Source organism: Pelodiscus sinensis, chromosome 15, assembly GCF_052426305.1.
Source record: "Pelodiscus sinensis isolate ZL-2025 chromosome 15, ASM5242630v1, whole genome shotgun sequence".
NCBI classification, from domain to species: Eukaryota; Metazoa; Chordata; order Testudines; family Trionychidae; genus Pelodiscus; species Pelodiscus sinensis.
In genome coordinates this window covers 10,808,201-10,827,801 of record NC_143066.1, presented here as the reverse complement: position 1 = coordinate 10,827,801, position 19,601 = coordinate 10,808,201, and the positions used below count along the sequence as shown (strand labels likewise).

Genomic DNA, 19,601 nt, shown 5'->3' with positions numbered 1-19,601 from the left:
ATGTGTGTGTGTGTGTGTATATATATATATATATACACACACACATATATATATATATATTGAGAGAGCGAGAGAGAGAAAAAAAGAGAGAACAAACTACAGTATTATTCTCTCCTAGTAAATCATTATGGTGTATTTAATTGTTAACTGAGGGCTCAGATAGCACAGTGACAGGTGTTTTTATAAATACAAATTGCTTAGATAGATCTCATGGATGGACAGATTAATTTTATTCTCAACACTTGGGACTCTATCCTATTATGGAGCTTTGCATGGATCTCCTATTATTAGAACAATAAAAGTTGCACACCTGTTGAGGGTAGATGAAAATTAATCGGCATTTCAATAGCTACTGTCATCCAAGAATCTCCAACTTTTCCAAGCATTCATTAGTTACATTACTCAATACTCTCTGGTTACTACTCATTCCTCAAAAAATTAGGTTACAGGGTACTTTCGAAAAAGGGAAGGGTTGCATGAAAACCATCATCTAGACTGCTCCCCCCCCCCCCCCGCCGAAAAACTCTCTTCCATTAAAGGGAATGGAAGAAGATATGCAAATTTGCACCAAATCTGCATATCTTCTTTCGGAAGCTGAGAGTAGTCTAGATGTGCCCCGAGGGTCAAAGCTAAAAAAAGTCAAATGCAGAAAATGGAATATAACTCAGAAATGCCGACCCACAGTCCTCTGCTAAAATCATTACAGAACCCTTCCTATCAAATATCACCCATTAAAATAATTATAGTAGCATTCAACTGTCTTAGTGCAGCATTTACAATGGAAAATATAGGGCCTGAAAGGACTTTTCATTGTAGATCTAAGACTTCTTTTTTTTTAAATGGGACTCTACAGCTTGGTTGAGCACCAAACAGAGTGGAGATGCCTAGCATCTCTTCCTGGATCTGCCACTATTATTTATTGTGTATTCTTAGACAACTCATTTAAGCAATCAGTAAACTGAGGAAAATGATGCATACAATGCAGTTACAGATCACTTTGAAATATTTGATGGTTGGAAAGATGACTCAGGTCCCACTCTAACAATTAGCACATACTTCAAAATGCCAGTGTGATGAATCATGAGTTCACAAGTAAATGTCAAAAGATTTGGCACTCACAAAAAAATCCAAAATTATCTAAATGTCTATAGGACTTAACAAGGTTGCTAATTATCTTACCCATTACAAAGATAGCTTCCCCAATTATCATCTCTAATATCATTAGCTAACAGACATTTACTTCTGTTCTGAAATTTGATTTGTCCTTTTCATATGTGTTCATTTTTTTTATTGTATTCTTTGGTATATATGGTCATGCAAATTTTCTTCCACTATTTGATCTGGGGAAGTGGGTCTGGCCCACAAAAGCTCATCACCTAATAATCCATCTTGTTAGTCTTTAAAGTGCTACATAGTCCTGTTTTTTGTATAGTCTAAGAAGGTTTTGTACATTAAAAAGCTGTTATACGTCAGTTTGGGGGGGAAGTCAGACATAATTCTATCTACTTATAAGCAAGAGAACACGGAAGGGATGACTATTACACTTTGGGTATGTCTACACTACAGCGTTATTTTGAAATATCTAATTTCAAAATAGTTATTTCAAAGTATCTTATTTCGAAATAACGCGTCTACACACAAAATGCATTTCGAAATAGCTTTTTGCTATTTCGAAATAGTGCGTCCAGACTAATTGGATGCTGAATCACATTTAGGGCCGGCCGGAACTGGTTCCGGCAGGACATCAGGGCAGAAGTTACCTTGTGTCCAGGGCGGCCAGCAGGGCACCCTGGAAAGGGCTGGAGGTCCTCTATTTTGAAATAAGCATCTACACAGCACTTATTTCAAAATAGCAATTTCGAAATTGTTGCTATTCCTCGTGGAATGAGGTTTAACAATTTTGAAATAAGCCCTCTGCTATTTTGAATTAATTTCAAAATAGCAGTTGGCTTGTGTAGATGCTAGGAAAGTTATTTCGAAATAACGACTGTTATTTCGAAGTAACTTTGCTGTGTAGACATACCCTCCTACAAATAACTCCTGTTCCTTCTTCAAGAAGAAAGTAGATGTAGGCATGCATTACACCCCAACACTACATTAAATCATGCCCTTGGAGAGATGGCAATATGTTCTGGGGATAAAATCTTATCATAACCAAAAGAATGCCAGTTTCTCAGTATAGTGGCCACAATTCCATAGCCATACTCTTAATTCTGTACTTGTGTGGATTTTGTTCCTTACCCTGCAACTCATGCAGGTACCTGACAATGAGTAGGACAGATCTTACTGTGGGCAATAAAATTTAATGAGTGGGTAAGTTATCTCCTGAAGGGACATCTGAGACAAGGAATGAGGGATTTAAACACTTCATTTTGTATAATTTTTATTGCATACAACTCTGTTCTTCTTTGTTTTACTGCTCCACTGATCTCCACACATTTTAGAGAAGAGTATGGCACTCTGATATCCTTGAAGCACTCCTTCTGGCAGTGGTCCAGTGGAAAGAGTTAAGGTTGGGGGAAGAGTTGAAAACATTATTTTAACTGCATGTTTCTTTATTTTCTAATGTTTGTTTTTTATTTTGCCGAGTGCATTTCCTGATTCTCAGAGCTGTCAATTTTCATCAGGGAACTTAGATATTCTAGAAGGGTACAAGACACCGTCAGGCAATCTTAACTCTCTTTTAATGAAGTTTTTTGTTAGTGAATCAATAGTTAATTTTAAAAGACCTTCCTTTTTTCCTAACTGTGCAATCTTCTTTTCTTTATTTTTCTTGTTAAAAGCACATTTTAAAAGGGAGTTCAATATCTCAGCTATTTCTGAGGCATTATTATGTTCCCCTTGTCATTTAGTAGTGTGCCTGTGGAATTTTCACTTTTGTGTATCTTTCTCCCTACTAGATTTATAACACTCCTCTCATTCTGCTTGACCCTTCTGATAAGCATTGATGCATTCTGGCTGTTTGTTGCCCTTAGTTTCCATACAATCTTTACCTGACTGATTATTATGTTTTACATTTCTCCCTCTTTTCTACTTCCATTACACATCCACTATCCAATGGAAAATCAATTCTGCATATGTCAGTAGTCCAAGATAACCCACCCACACTTGTTTAACCCTGTATTGTAGGAAACCTTTATTCTGAGATTATATTTCACTGAGTGGTTTTCTTCCCAGTTTTGCTTTATTTTTGTGAGTTTTAGGGTGTCTCTTCGCTCTCATATTTACTATTACCTATGATATGTTTTAAAAAAAATTCTTTTCTATTTCTTTCTGTTGCCTAGTCTTTCCACTGTCATTTTTCTCTCATTACCTCCTTTCCTCACAAATTTCTGCTCTCCATTTAAAATGGCTAACTGAGCTGGAGTTTCATGGTAATCGATTGGGAGCCGGTCGATAAGTCGGTGCTCTGCAGGGAACTAATACATTCCGAATCCTATATTTTCTCTCCACTGCTTCTCACACATGTGGCTTGCTATCCTCCTCCCTCCCCCAATATTTTAGGAGTACAAAAGAGCAAGAATGAAAAGAAAAATGATGAGCTGCATAGTACAAAGTTTTACAATATAAAAAGTAAAAATGAAATAATACATCTGTATACTATGAAAACTATATGGCGTTAACGCCTTCCATCTGAGAAATGAATCTGGAAATGACAGGGTGTGGACACAGCCCTGCATCTGCGGGGAGCCCCATTTGAGTCAATTGAAGGACCAAGCCCCAATGCCCAATCAGCTTAATTGAGACTACTCACAAGATTCAAGTTAGGCACTTTCTCAAGTACCTTGCTGATCAGATTCATAGTTTCTATTTGGTACTTTGAAACCTAACATGGGGTGGAGGGAGGAGGTGCTGATCATCTTGTTAAAGAAGAAAACAAAGAACTTCTCATGTCACTGATGGCCCAAAATATGTAATTTTTTTCTTTCATCGACAGTAGGCTCCAAAACTGCCAACTCTAATTTAAACATGTAACTCCCAAATAAGTCAGGTTCAGCAGGGCTTCTTGCCTTTCAAACTGGTGAGATGAGCAACATGATTGCAGTTTTCTTTTTGGCAAGAAGAATTAAAAAGATTAAGTTCATACTACGGGATGAAACTCAGCCATGTGCAAAAGGCCCTGTGCATCAGTAAACTCCAACTTTGGATTTAAGCACTATACATGTAGGTCTTCCATAAAGGGAGGAGCTGCATCCACTGTGAATAATGGAGGGCTAGTAACTTTGAAAGTCTGCACAATGAGACTCGCACTCCAATTTGAAGGGTTTCCCACTGCCCCAAATGATCAAAACAGCTAATCTTGTCCCAGCAGGGAGAAAAAAAATCAACTTTTTCCCATAAATTGAGATTCTTTTCTTTTTACTTAAATCTATTTCAGGAAAATTAAAATGTTTCATCCTAAATGTCTCTAAAGGATCATTGGTAATAAATATAACTAATGTTTTCTAATACAATCTAATGAATTTTTAATGTTCATACCGATTTAACGTAATCAATCTCTTTGAATCCCAATGCTGATTGAAGCACAATTGGGATAAGAAAGCTGTCTATAGCCATGAAAAGATATTTAATTACCTCTATTTTTAGGACCTGCTTGTTCTATCGAATTAATAGGGAAAGCTAAAGATAAGTAGCACATCTAAGTTTTTGTATGTCTCTATATTTTGAAAAGTTGTGAGCATGGGTTCTAAGGATTGCTTCACTTTTCTCATGAGTGAAAATTAGGGCACACATTTAAAACAACTCTGTTCAGTTTAAACATATTTAGAGATAAGCAAGTTCTTCAGAGACTTCCTACTTAAAATCCTCAGTATGGGGCAACATTTAAACAAACACATAATATATAAATATATAAAATTAAATCAACTAATGGATAGAGCAAGCATAATAAAAATTGACAACTAAGGACCAAGTCTATACTTGCTATCACATATAGCCATGGGGGGCATGTCTACATCAGTTTTCCCTCTCAGCTGTGTGGCAGCACAGCTTCACAGGTGATTAATCAGCCCCGCCCAATCAGTGCCCTGAATCTCTGAGGGAAGCCTTGAAATTAGTCCAAGGCAGGCTCCCTTAATGTGGACATGCTACCTTGACTGAGAGCCCAAGGAAGCACTGGGGAGTAATTAATTTGAGTGACTCTGGGGAGTCGTTATTTAAAAACAGCAGCAGTGGAGGATGCATGTTACTGCTATTTCGAAATAACAGTTTTGAAATAAATGTTATTCCTCGTGCAAAGCAGGAGTTATTATTTCAAAATAATGACCCCTTTACTGCAAGGGAGCATCCACACTACCAAGCCCATTATTTTGAAATATTTCCAAATAAGGGGAGTTATTTCGAAATAGCTCCCTAGTGTAGACCAGGGCTGAGAGCTATGAGTAGTGACACTTACTTGAGCGGCACTGCTCACAGTAAGAAACACTACTGCCACCAGTTCAGGAAAACACATAGGAACATGCTTAAATTCATCCATATTCAGGGAAAAACTTGAATTAAGCATATACCTAAATTCCCTTATCATCAATGGTACTTACGAATGTGTTTAAATGTGACCCTGAATAAGGAGCTTTCCTGAATCAGAGCAAATGCCCAACAGTATTTTCAGAATTCAGGTATTAAAACATTGCTCAATTTGCCTTGAGTTTTTAATAAAAATATATAATACTTTTAAAACAAACATAATTTTTGAAACTTTAATTCTGAGGGTTGAGAAAAGCCCAACACTATCTCATTTTTGCATTCATTCAGCACTTGATTGAAGAGTTAATTCAGCTCCACTGAACAATGATAGATGTAATGAACAGAAAGGTCTTCCAATATGAGAGATATTCCTTTCGATTCTTTTTGACAGGCGAGGGATGGTAAATTGACAAAACAGAGTCAAGCAACGCAGCAAACTTGTAAAAAGAATGACTCTGGTAATGTACAAGGACAGCATGCACATCAATGAATACTTACATAAATGTCTGCACCATAAAATCCATCCTGGTAAACAACACTGCAAGGATGCACACACAAAGAAAAACATCCATATTAGTGCATTTCCACATGCAAACACCACCAACCCCGGCACTGCTGAGGTTAGTCTTGCCACAAGAATGGAAAAGAATAAAGGGGCACTCTTCACATTGGTTAAAGGAGGTCGGTAATACTAATCAACAGTTCTTCGGAGCCTATAAAAGGGAAACTGAACTGAATGCCATATCTGTATACTGTGCCAAATGCTTAGTCAAAGAGACACAAAAGGTTACAGTAATACAGAATGAATGTCTGTGATCAGTTTCTCAAAATGGGTGTGAATTTTGATACTTTCAGTGCTTAATGTATGCTATAGCTTGTTGTAGCTGTGCTGGCACATCTAGACTTGGCAGTTCATACTTCCCGAACCTCTGAGCTTGTTGTATCAGTTATGAATGTAAAAAAAATTGTTTGAGTCCCAGCAATCCTTCATTACATATTAAACACCAGATAGGTCTCCCTCTTCCACCCACATAAAACATCTGAAAGGACAATCCTGTCATTCAGATCAGTGAGGGTAAAATATATAAAATAAATGTATAATATGGCCATAATGATGTATGCAATAGAGCTGCTGCAGCATAAAAGTTTTGTCGAAAACTAGCTTGTAGAACACTGTGCAAATAATCAACCCCTGCAGTACAAATCTTTTCTTTATTTATAAGGAAACACAGGGTAGTTTTCATTTTTACATGGAGTCCTGTGGCACCTTATAGACTAACTGAAGTGTAGGAGCATAAGCTTTCGTGGGCAAAGACCCACTTCGTCAGATGCACAAAGGTCTTTGCCCACGAAAGCTTATGCTCCTACACTTCAGTTAGTCTATAAGGCGCCACAGGACTCCTCGTCGCTTTTGCAGATTCAGACTAACACGGCTACCCCTCTGATACTTCATTTTTACATAAATATTAATTAATTGCTGATAAAGAAATAGCCTGTGGAGCTCCAAAGGTGCCCATGAAACTTAGAGTGTACTAAAAATCTTGGAAGTTTGTTCACACCATGAAATACTTGCAGCTTTAAAAATGATACATAGCCATCGATAGTGTAAAATTATTACAACAGTTTCAGTTTTTCTCAGATTTGTGAATGAGTCTGTGACTCATTCAACAACAGTAGCTCCACCAACTCCCATGGCTGAGCCTGATGCCCTGTTCTGAGCATTGCACTGGGCATGCAGCATTGCAGAACTGCTCAGGGTTGGCCTGACTAACTTTCTGTCATGATGGAGAAGGGGTGGAGGGAGGAGGGGAAGGGAATTGGGCAAAATTATAGTGAGTGCCAAATTGCAACACTGAGAGCAAGGTGAGAGGCCCAGATGTGTAGGATGCAGGAGCTGCTGGTCTTACCCATGGTACCAGGCCAGGATTAGGGCTGCAGTGCCGGGACAGGGAGGGTGTTGCTATGAGTGGTACTGCTGGGAGGTAGCCCACCAAGGCCAATCTTTCTGTTATTCTGACACTGTAACTGGCCTTCAGATTCCTCCTTTTCTTATGGCATGAACAAAAGATTCCTATTTCGATGCTGACTTGTTTCTTTTACATGTAGATTATACCCATCAACCCTTAAACCAAAATACAAACACACACACACACAAAACCACGGGCCAAATTCAGCCCTAATGTAAACAGGATAACTGCAATGAATCTAGCTTGAGGAATGCAAGTGGTGAAATGTGTGTAAAAAGGCCACATATGCCAACTGGCATAAAAAGCTCCTTGCTGCACCCTGTGCTCTTTACTATAAAAGCATCTACTTTTACATTAACTTTTATTTTTTCTTTTATTTATGTAAACTCTGGTTAAAAATTTTAAGTATGGACTGTAGATACAATTTCCAATTGCCTGCAGGATTATCTTTTGGTAGCACTCCCAAACTAAATGAGATTTGTTATTATTTGTGTGGGAGACTTTGAAAATAGGTTTAAGAAAATACATTATTTCTTTATGTTTTTGAATGACACAACCTATAGTACGGATGTGACAGACTTCTTTAAGGTGTTTGACTTGGTACCACACATCATTTTGATTAAATAACTGGAAAGATGTACAATTAAAATAGAATGTTTTAAACAGATTAAAAATTAGCTAAGTGATAGGTCTCAAAATATAACTGTAAATTGGATATTTAATCAAGCAGGTGAGTTTTCTAGGGGGCCCTGCAGGGATAACCTTCTTGGCCCTATGCCATTTATAATTTGTATCAATGACCTGCAATAAACCAAAATCATCACTGCTTAATACTTGCAGATAACACCAAAATTGGAGAAATGCAAAAAAAAAAGAGGTCAGGTCACCGATTCAGAAACTAGGCCTAAGCAAACAATATGCATTTTCAATGTAAATGTAGATATCTAGGAACAAACAAGGTAGGCCAAACTTACCTAAGGGAAGTCTCTTTATCTTGGGAAGCAATGACTTTGAAAAAGATTTAGAGCTTGTGGTGGGTAATGAGCTGACCATGTGCAAACAATGCAATGGTATGGCCAAAACAGCTTATGCAATCCTGAGATGCATAAACAGGGGGATCTCAAGCAGGAGTAAAGAGATTATTTTACCTCTGTATTGGTACTGGATGACCATTGCTGGAAAAATATGTCCAGTTCTGGTGCCCACATTGCAAGAAAGATGTTGATAAATTGGAGAGGGTTCAGAGAAGAGCCACAATAATGATTAAATTATTAAAGAACATGTCTTATAGTGACAGATTCAAGGAGCTTAATTTACTGAATTTAACAAAGAAAGGTTATAAGGAATTTATTACGGTCTGTAAACACCTATATGGGGAACACAAATTTAATAATGGACTTTTCAATTTAACAGAGAATGGTACAACACAATCCAATGGCTTTGGTGAATACACTATACTGATATAAACTCCCCTGCAGTTTCAGTTGGGTAAGTAATTCTACTCTTATCTGTAATTGTTATTTACTGCAGTTATGTTGCTGTTAACATTTCACTCCAAAGGTCGCTGCACTTCAGCTAAGACAAATTATCAATGTTTAGAAATCCTTCAGGATGAAAGGCACTAATATACAGCAAAATGATTTCAACTGAGTTACACTGCTATAAAGCTGGCCTACTCATTTTAAAACTTGGAATAAACATGTGCTATGCATTTGTCATATGCACGTTCCCTCTTTTCAAATAGTATGTAAAAAAACCATGGGCATTTGCAGTCTAAAAAGTCTGATTTTCAATATTGGCATTAACTCTAATTGTTCCATGATTTAATATCCAAGTGCATGTTTTCATTAATATTCTTAATTTGCCTGAGAAAAGCACTTGCTGCTAAGATGTAAACCTAAGCAAAATCATATTTGCATATCTAATAAGCTTATTTATGTCAAAGAGGTATTATCTAATCAACTATTCAAATTTCCAATGGCCTTTGTGTTCTGCTGACCAAACTACCCTGACACATATTTTATTATATATTTATTAGTCTCAATATTATTTTTCTCAATAGTTAATTAACAGTTATGGTGGAATAATATTGCAGTTGAAATCCTGGCTCCACTGATATCAATGATTTTTTTTAAATTGTATTAAAATATATTAGATGCTTATAAAGTTAAGCAACAGAGGTATTACATGATTACCAATAGCAGTAGAAGTGTCTTTCAAGATTTTATTAAGATCTGGTCCACACTTTGCCAAAGTTTAAGAAGCTCTATTCTATTGCTCATGCAGTGAAGTTTTGCAAATGTCATGCAGTGTAAGGTGAGGTGTAAGGTGAGGACTCTTTATTCTAAACATACAAATAGTCCTTTTTAAAAAGAAGCACTTATTTCTTTGTTTCAGACCATCATTTATGTGCTGCAAAACAAGTCACTGCCACTGCACAATGCATCCTAGTTCTTTAACACAAAAAAGCAAGTATGAACTGTATGTTCCTAATTCTAAGGCTGATGGCTCAAAATGGCTGATGGATATCTGTAGAGAAAAAAATCTAGTGGATTATGGACTTCCAGCTATGCCATATATCAGGCTAGAGTAGAATAGAGTCCTGGTCTACACTAGGACTTTATTTTGAAATAATCTCCCAAGGTCAAATTTATAAGCAGCACATCAACACTATTTTGAAATAACAGGCCATGGAATACAAAATCTGTACTCCTGCTTTTCATCAGGAGTAATATAATTCCAAAATAGTTATTTCAAAATAGCAGTAGAAAATACCTCAGGAGGTCATCGAGTCCAGCCCCCTACCCAAGGCAGGACCAAGGCAGCCCCCTCCCAAGGCAGGAGACTTAAATACCTCTAGGGATGGAGACTCCACTATTTCTCTAGCTAACCCATTCCAGTGCTTCACCACCCTCCTGGTGAAATAGTTTTTCCTAATATTCAACCTGGGCCTCCCCCACCGCAACTTGAGACCATTGCTCCTTGTTCTGCCATCCATCACTACTGTGAACGGCCTTTCTCGAGCCTGTTTGGAACCTCCCTTAAGGAAGTTGAAGGCTGCTATCAAATCCCCCCTCACTCTTCTCTTCTGCAGATTAAATAGACCGAACTCCCTCAGCCTCTCCTTGTAGGTCATATGCTTCGGAGTAGCTATTTTGAAATAATTACTCCCCAGAGTAATTCAAACGAATTCCCCAGTGCTTCCTGGGGCTCTAAGCTGGAGGTATCACATTCACGTTAACGGAGCTTGCCTCACACTAATTTTGAGGCTTCCCTGTAATGTCGACACACTAGTTTGAACTTATTAAATTGGGAGTTATTAAGTCTAATTTAGTAATTTTGAAATACTTTCCTAGTGTAGACATGGCAGAATGTGTACTATAAAGAATTAGGGAATTAACAAAACTACAGGTAGTATGACATAAAATAAAGGTTTGTGAGGGGCAAGCTAGCTACTCCTATTCCAACACTATCACCTAGCGCTCAAACTCATCCAGAATTCCAATAATGTAACATGTTTAGCTCTACTAGCTTATTATATCCTACTCAGACAAGAATGTTCTTGAAGCTACAGTGTCTAAGCAAAAAAACTTCCAACATAATATGAAGGGCATAAGTGCATGTGAGTAATTGAGTGGGAAGTCTCTCCCATCCCTTTAAGCCATCCTCAATATATTTCCTGTTCAGTGACAAACTCAAACAACACGTCATTGTTAAATTGCTGAAGATCAAAATATTCCAGTTTTAATTACTGTCCTAACTATATAAGGACATGATACTTCAGAGCACGAGACTGACAAATAACTATTTTCAAAATAAATGTATAAATGAATGCACTCTGAATTGAACATGAGCCATGACAGGACTTAGTAGTGGTTATGTTATTTGACTTCAGATGTAGGAACTGCTCCATTTAAAAAACGGGTGGATAGAAGTGCTAGTGTTAGTTAGAAGTGTAATCCTGGGAGAGGTACACAAAAGTGTTTTTATTATTTAAACTTTATTGGCGTTCAGGAAAATCAGAAAAAGTGAAATCTTTATGGAGGAATATTCAGCCATTGTCACTGACTCCTGTGCCAGCCTCTTCCCCTTATATCCAAAAGTGAAGAAAGAGGGCACATCTTGAAGATGGAGGAGAAACATGGCCAAGATGAAGGGTGTATGAAGGTCCCGGCAGTAAATTATACCAATGCAGTAAGTTAGAGATGCTCCTCCTACATCTCCCTTCTGTTTTATTCCAAGCCCTAAGATTTCGGCAATGTTACCTGGACCGCACTGCATGCAAAAATAATATTCGGACAGCAAAATTAAGAAAAAAATATTGAGAATATCCATTATATTGGTTGAATTTGACTTCAGGATACACAATGAGGAGTCCTGTGGTAACTTAAAGACAGAGGGTACGTCTACACTACAACGTTAATTCGAACTAAGCTAATTCGAACTAACGCATCTAGAACTAAAAACTAGTTCGAATTAGCATTTTGCTAATTCGAACTAGCATGTCCACATTAAGTGGACCCTGAACCGGGCTTAAGGATGGCCGGAAGCAGTGCCGGCAGGGCATCAGAGGAGGACTTAGAGCGTGAAGATGCTGTCTCAGGCTAGCCAAGGGATGCGCTTAAAGGGACCCGACCCCCACCCCGGACAGACAGTTCTCAGGGGTGCCCCGCTTGCAAAGCAGTCCTGGCTTGGATTGCCCGGAGTACCCACACTGGGAACATCACAGCACTCGGCCATCAGCCCGGCTGCACTTGCCGCAGGCTGCCATCTGGGGAGAGGGGGTAATTGGGGGGCTGCAGGAGAGCTTCCACCCCCAGAAGCCCGCAGAGCCAGCCCAGTCCTCCCCATCGGGGGCTCGTGCCCCATTCCTCCCTCACCTCCTTCCACTTACACTTCCCTAGCCCCTTTTCTTGATGTACAAAATAAAGGACAATTGTGTTCAAAAATGGAATCTGTCTTTATTGAACAAAACTGGGGGAGACTGGGAAAAGGAGGTGGGAGAGGGGAAGAGAGAGGGTGGGAGAGGGGAGGGCAACTACAATGATCAAGGGTTGGGAACAGGTCCCATATGAAGAGAGGCTAAAGAGACTGGGACTTTTCAGCTTAGAAAACAGGAGACGGAGGGGGGACAGGATAGAGGTCTCTAAAAGCAGGAGTTGGGTGGAGAGGGTGCATACAGAAAAGTTCTTTATTAGTTCCCATAAAGAAGGACTAGAGGACACCAAAGGAAAGGAATGGGTAGCAGGCTTCAAACTAGTAACAGAAAGTTGTTCTTCACAAAGCAAAGAGTCAACCTGTGGAACTCCTTGCTGCAGGAGGCTGTGAAGGCTAGAACTAGAACAGAGTTTAAAGGGACATGAGATCAAGTCATGGAGGTTGGGTCCATGGAGTGGTATTAGCCAGGGGGTAGGAGTGGTGTCCCTGCCCAAGGTTTGTGGAAGGCTGGAGAGGGATGGCACAAGACAAATGGCTTGGTCACTGTCTTCGGTCCATCCCCTCCAAGGTCCCTAGGGTTGGCCACTGCCGGCAGACAGGCTACTGGGCTAGATGGACTTTGGTCTGACCCAGTACGGCCATTGTAAGCTCAGGGCTCAGGCTCGGAGGTCTCAGTGGACCCCCTTGATTTTCATGCACACCTGCTCCTGGGTGGCCAGGCTGGCAGCTCTCCTGCCCTAGCCGGCCACTTTCCTGTGCCTAGTGCGGAGGTCGTGGGCGAGGTCCACGATGTCCGCACTAGCCCAGGCAGGTGCCCGCCTCTTGTGGTCCCGGGCAAGCTCCCGGGAGCTGCCAGCCTGGTCCTGGGAAGAGGGGGAGGGCTGGGGGGGCATCGGGTGGCTGGCTCGAGCTGTGCCAGGTGCAGGGTCTGCTGGCTGGGTGCTGGCAGGCTTGCACCTGGCACGGGCACCGTAGCCAGCCCGTGCCCCTTTAAGGAGTCCGGGGCCGGGAGAGGGGCAATAGAGTTTCCCTGGTATTGGCCAGAGTGGCCACCAGGGAAACCTGGGGAGGACTAGCCTCCCACTAGTTCGAATTAAGGGGCTACACAGCCCTTAATTCGAACTAGCTAGTTCGAACTAGGCTTAATCCTCGTAAAATGAGGTTTTCCTAGTTCGAACTAAGCGCTCCGCTAGTTCGAATTAAGTTCGAACTAGCGGAGCGCTAGTGTAGCACCTATGAAAGTTAGTTCGAACTAATGTCTGTAGACATACCCTAACAGATTAATTAGGGAATAAACTTCCATGAGTAAAACCCACTTTGTCAGATGCATGGAGGAATAAGCTTCAGGATATAAACCTTCCACTAACTGCCAGGGGGTTAGGAAGAGGCTTTCTCTATAGGTATGCTATTTCATAATCAACTATTATGAGGATTTTTGTACCTTCCTCTGAAGCATCTGGTAATGGCTATTTTCACAGCTGGACCACTAGTATTACCTGGTATGGGATTTCTTGTGTTTCTATTTGTATTTTATTGGTTAAATGTGTATTATATTTGTTTTACTGCTTCCACTGCAAATGCATATTAGAAAAAAATTGCAGGTTGTGTTGTAGCAAAAGCCCAGATGATAATCAAAATGATAAAACACCAAAGTTTGCTGTATATCTAAGGTATGAAGTCATTGTTCATCTGCATTCAAGTGTATCTTGGGGGAAAATATAGGCAAGCATGTTGTGTGGCTAAGGTGAAAAGCTGAAACAACATTTATCAAAAATTTGGATGTGACTTGAAGGGAGGTTTTGACTTTAAGGCCTGCAGTTCATGGACCTCCTTGCTGAGAGACAAGCCTGATTATTTAAACTAGAACAGGTAATCTCTAACGTCCTGAATCCAGACTAGTACTGACCAAATTCCCTGAGCCAATGACCGAACTGAAAAGCATCTCCCACTTGCCCAAAGAGGTTGATTTAGTACTTCCTACTATTAAGTAGAACTTGGTGGATTGCCTCTGAACAGCTCTTTTCCAACTGATCTAACTGTACTGCAACCATGCCATGAGATGCATATTGTTCAGACTTGGATGCTACAGCTGACCATGATGGTGGGACAACCAATACTGTCCTGACCAGGCAGGTGCACTCCCCTCACCAAACCCTAGTTTCTTCATATCAACCATGGCCTGAATTGAATCTCCCTTTACTTTTTTCCCTCATGGTCACCATCCTACAGTGCTATGTGTGTGTGTGTGTTTTATAAATAGTTAGTTTTAGCTTAGTAGTACCCTTTAGTTAGTTAACTTTAGTAATATTATTTATCTTTTGTTAGTAAATCTATGCTATGCCCTCCCCAAGCTTTAAGCCCTGTCTTTCAGCGGCGTGGCTATCTGAAATAGCAACCTCACACTCAATGCTGTGTCTAGACTGGCCAATTTTTCCGGAAAATCAGCCACTTTTCCAGAAAAACTTGCCAGCTGTCTACACTGGCCTCTTGAATTTCCGCAAAAGCACTGACGATCTCATGTAAGATTGTCAGTGTTCTTGCGGAAATACTATGCTGCTCCCATTCGGGCAAAAGTCCTTTTGCGCAAAACTTTTGTGCAAAAGGGCCAGTGTAGACAGCTCAGATTTATTTTCCGCAAAAAAGCCCCGGTCGCGAAAATGGCGATCGGGGCTTTTTTGCGGAAAAGCGCGTCTAGATTGGCAAGGATGCGGAAAAGCGTCCGTGCCAATCTAGACGCTCTTTTCCGAAAATGATTTTAATGGAAAACTTTTCCGTTAAAAGCATTTCCGAAAAATCATGCCAGTCTAGACGTAGCCAATGACTGTTGCAGGAAGAGGAGCATACTAAAGAAAAGTACTCTGTCTGACAGTCATTCAAAGAGAACACAAGTTGCCAGGCCCCTTTGTTTACAGCAACGTCTCAGTCTCATGAAACAAAGACTGAGGAACATTTCAGCTCCCTGCGGCCCCTTAAACTACTTCAGAACTGGTGCTAGCCACTGATTAATCACCAGACACACATCTTCTCTATAGAGAAGACAGGACCATTATCCTTCCTCTGATCTTTAGAGGAAAAGCACTAAAGACTAATCACAGCCAATCCAGCACTCAAAGAGATGCTTTTTCTCTTCTAGGAGGCGTGTGGAGCATCACCATGACTCCCCAAGGGCCCAGAACAGAGCAGGCCATCCACCACTCCCAAGTACAAAGGCAGAAAAGCTGGTCTCATTCCGTTTACTCCAGTACTGTCTGTGGGATGTGCACTGTGGCTGGTACAGATGACATCTGTTTTGGCACTGACAGGAGAATGGATGCTTCGAATGGTCAAATAGATAAATGCCAATCCTCAGAATACAAGCTATTGGGAAAGGAGGCGAATGAACAGGGAAGTGTGTCCAGTTCACAAAAAAAAAAAAAGTTCTCCTCAGCTGAGCTGCCAAACAAGCATAGTTTCCAATATTATAACAAGGATCAGTTGTGCTTCCCCTAAGAGAAGCACATAATTAAACCCACCTTCCTAGCTAAGTCCTGCCTTGGACACAAGGACATTGACCTGCCTTCTACTAGCAAGACATCTACATCCATACCAACTGCTTTTCCCACTATTTCTCCCACAACATGGTCTCGAACTGATACGATTCCTGCCAAATGCAGTATTGTAAATTTCAGCATCCTCCTTGATCACCCAGACTGAACCTGACTCCTGTTACATTTCAAAGAGGACTTTTGCAGCACAGAAAGAAGCAGGGTAAGTTTTCCACAAGCTCAACATTGCACCATTTTAAAGCGATGCTCAGAATGGCAAAACCAAAATATTTTCCATGAGTTAACAAAACGGAAGTTATTTCCATGAGTTGCAGAAATGCCTAACTCTCAAGTGAAAGAGCCATTAATTAGGTATGCATGGTTATGCCTCAAAAGCACCACGTTCATTTCTAAGAACCAAATTTTAATTTTAAAGTAGGTGCACTGTTCTGTGATTTATAACACAGACATGTAAGACTCAACCATATAATTTTAATTTAATGTTTACCTGTTCAATATACAAAGTGCAAGTGTATATGAGAGGTACATTTATTTTCCGGTGAGATAATTGTCATCGGCTCAGTTACTGGAGTATATAGTAGATTAGCCCTTATATAACTGTCTGTCTTACAATAATTTCAAGGACCTGGGAAAGTTTGCTAGCCTGGTAATAGTTTCCAAGCAACTGAAAGGGACAGTAGAGTAGGACTTTTGACTGGAGTAGTAATCTACCTCATCTTCCTACTGTCAGAAACTCTCTAGGATCCAAATAATTTGTCTCCCTATTGTCAGCTTCAAATCTTAATTGTAAACTGTCAGTGAGGCAAACTGGATGTTGGTGTCAAATAGAGAAACAATGGAGAGCAATAGCAGTGACAAAACATGACGGAAACAGTGGCAGGAATGGAGAAGAAAGAAGGACTCTCCTACGGAGAAATCTGAGGAAGATTAGGATCCTGGGAAGGCATACCTGCGAGAAGCTGGGCATGTAAGAACATAAGGATGGCCATACTGGATCAGATCAATGACCCTGCCAGCCCAGTGTGCCGCTTTCCAGCAATTGCCAATCTCAGCTTCTTCCGAGGGAATGAACAGACAGGAAATCACCAAGTGATCTTTTTGCCCATTCCTAGTTTTTTGCAAATAGAGACTAGAAACCATCCCTTCTAGTCCTGGTTAATAGACACTGTTAGGGTACGTCTAGGGTACCCTTTGACATCCACAATGTCAAAGGGTTCACAAGCATTTTTGATTGGTGAAGCAAACCAAAATGCACAATCATATTTTCAACATCATCAGCACAATCTTCAGTTCAGTGAGTAATTTTTGACAAACTCAGTGAGTGGGTGGAACTTAGTTTTTAACCAGAGCTAGGAATAGTTGCACTATTTTCCCTCCTCCCCTGAATCCAATATCTGCTGATAGTGTTTTTTTAATATGTTAATTAGAAAAAAATATATAATGTAAAATAACTTAGTGTTGTTAACAGCATAACAACATAAGATTTCAAAAGCACCATTAGCTTGGTGAGGTTGAACCTCTATTTCTGTTTTTGTCAGTCTGTGTTTCTAGATTAGGGATGTTAAATATCAGTTAATCGAATAGTCGAGTAACCTCATGAATTCTTATCAAAATACAGGTCTATGTAGCACTTTAAAGACTAACAAGATGGTTTATTAGGTGATGAGCTTTCGTGGGCCAGACCCACTTCCTCAGATCAAATAGTGGAAGAAAATTGGCACAACCATATATAACAAAGGATACAATTAAATATGGTTGTGCCAATTTTCTTCCACTATTTGATCTGTGGAAGTGGGTCTGCCCCATGAAACCTCATCATCTAATAAACCATCTTGTTAGTCTTTAAAGTGCTACACAGTCCTGTATTTTGTTTCAGCTACACAAGACTAACACGGCTACATTTCTATCAGAATTCTTATCAGTTACTCAACTATTGTATAACCCCAGGGGCAGGAGTGGCAGCCAGTGCAATCTGATTGCACTCCTGAGGAGCCTCTGCCATTCTGTACTGCTGCCTCAGATACAGAGGCAGCAGAGCAGGGTTCCAGGCAGGACCTAGTCCACAAGAAGAGCCAGTTTAAAAACAAATCACCCTGTGGTGCTGCCTTTGATACAAGGGTGGCAGCAGCACCAGTCCAGAGGGGAAGTGTGTCTGAGCTCCCGGACCCAGCATGAGCCAGAACTGAGCTAGGTTGCCTGCCCGCCTATTTCTAACACACTTTAAATGCAGAGCCGCAGTGGGAGAGGTCCCGGACATTTAGCAAGCCAGGACTGAGACAGGAAGCTGGCCAGCCTACTAAAAAATGTACTGGCTTGGGGGGAAGGGAGGGCAAGGAGGGAATGCATGTAGTCTATAGCAATAATCTATAAACTTCTGTTTATCAGTTAATTGATTCATTGACTACACTATCACATCCCTAATCTAGATAACTTTTTCTGTTGTTAAATATATACTAAAATATGTAAGATATGCAATGTGGGCAAGTTAATTTTTTTGTAGAAACCTTGACATTCACATTGTGTGACTTCTTGCAATTTCAATGAAGCAGCCTTAATATCGTATTATTCTAATTCTATGAATGTAATTCAGCCTGACCATTTTAAGCTAGGTCATTACTTCTGCAGTTTGGGAGAAGGAGGATATGGGTGCCCTTCTTCCCACCCACCCAGCATGCTTCAGGAGATAATATGCAGGGACTAATATGCAGACCAAAATGACTGACAGACTGGTTTCCAATAATAATTGATGAGCAGGCCCAGGGAAGTAAACCAGCATCTGTGACATTTTACCCACATTCTCACCATCATTAGCATTATGGGGCAGAACAGATGCTTGACCATTAGACGTGGTTTTGTGGGACGTGCTGTGCTTGGGCCCCATTAAAGGGTTTCCTACTTGATCTTTTGTTGGTGTTTGCAATCCATGAGTTTCCCATTCTTGGTTGTTTTCTTTCTGTAACTTAACATAAGAACATAAGAACATAATGGGGAGCAGGTTTAAAACTAATAAAAGAAAGTTCTTCTTCACACAGCGTGTAGTCAACCTGTGGAACTCCTTGCCAGAGGAGGCTGGGAAGGCTAGGACCATAATAGAGTTTAAAGAGAAGCTAAATAATTTCATGGAGGTTAGGTCCATAAAAGGCTATTAGCCAGGGGATAAAATGGTGTCCTTGGCCTCTGTCTGTCAGAGGCTGGAGAGGGATGGCAGGAGACAAATTGCTTGATCATTGTCTTCGGTCCACCCTCTCTGGGGCACCTGGTGCTGGCCACTGTCGGTAAACAGGATACTGGGCTAGATGGACCTTTGGTCTGACCCAGTATGGCCGTTCTTATGTTCTTATGATATTGTGGTTCAGGTAACAGCTTGGACACTCAAGTCCACCCACTGCATTGGATTTGATCTCAAGTGGCTAGTCTGAGCCTTTGCTGTGGTCACAACATCTATACTGCTATTTTTAGTGGGCTAACTTCAGTTAAGCTAGTACAAGTCTTGCTCCCAGGCACAATGCAGAAATACCCATAAAGGCCAGGGAATGAAGTGTTGGTTATTCAGCTCACAGATTCCTAAACATCCTGTCTGTCAGGGTCAGTGGAGGGGGGGACATGAACTGTTGCCATATTATGTAGAAGTAGATGAGTCTGGTAGCCTTTATGGATTTGTGTAACTGGGTGAGACCAAGATGGCCCA

At 40.4% G+C, this 19,601-nt stretch overlaps 1 protein-coding gene across 36 annotated transcripts in view; it reads right to left on the bottom strand.

Moving 5' to 3' along the window:
• RBFOX1 (RNA binding fox-1 homolog 1) overlaps positions 1-19,601 on the bottom strand; it is a 1,623,526-nt gene that overhangs the window by 46,034 nt on the left and 1,557,891 nt on the right. For 20 of the 36 annotated variants that reach the window (XR_016350706.1, XR_016350707.1, XM_089782266.1 and 17 more), the window contains one exon: positions 5,962-6,001. The exons of the other annotated variants lie outside the window; for them this stretch is intronic. Coding sequence is in view for 18 of the 20 variants with exons in the window: in XM_089782266.1 (XP_089638392.1) it covers positions 5,962-6,001 (40 nt within the window). In the remaining 2 variants the exon portion in view is untranslated. The remainder of the gene's footprint in view (positions 1-5,961; positions 6,002-19,601) is intronic. 36 annotated transcript variants of the gene reach the window in all.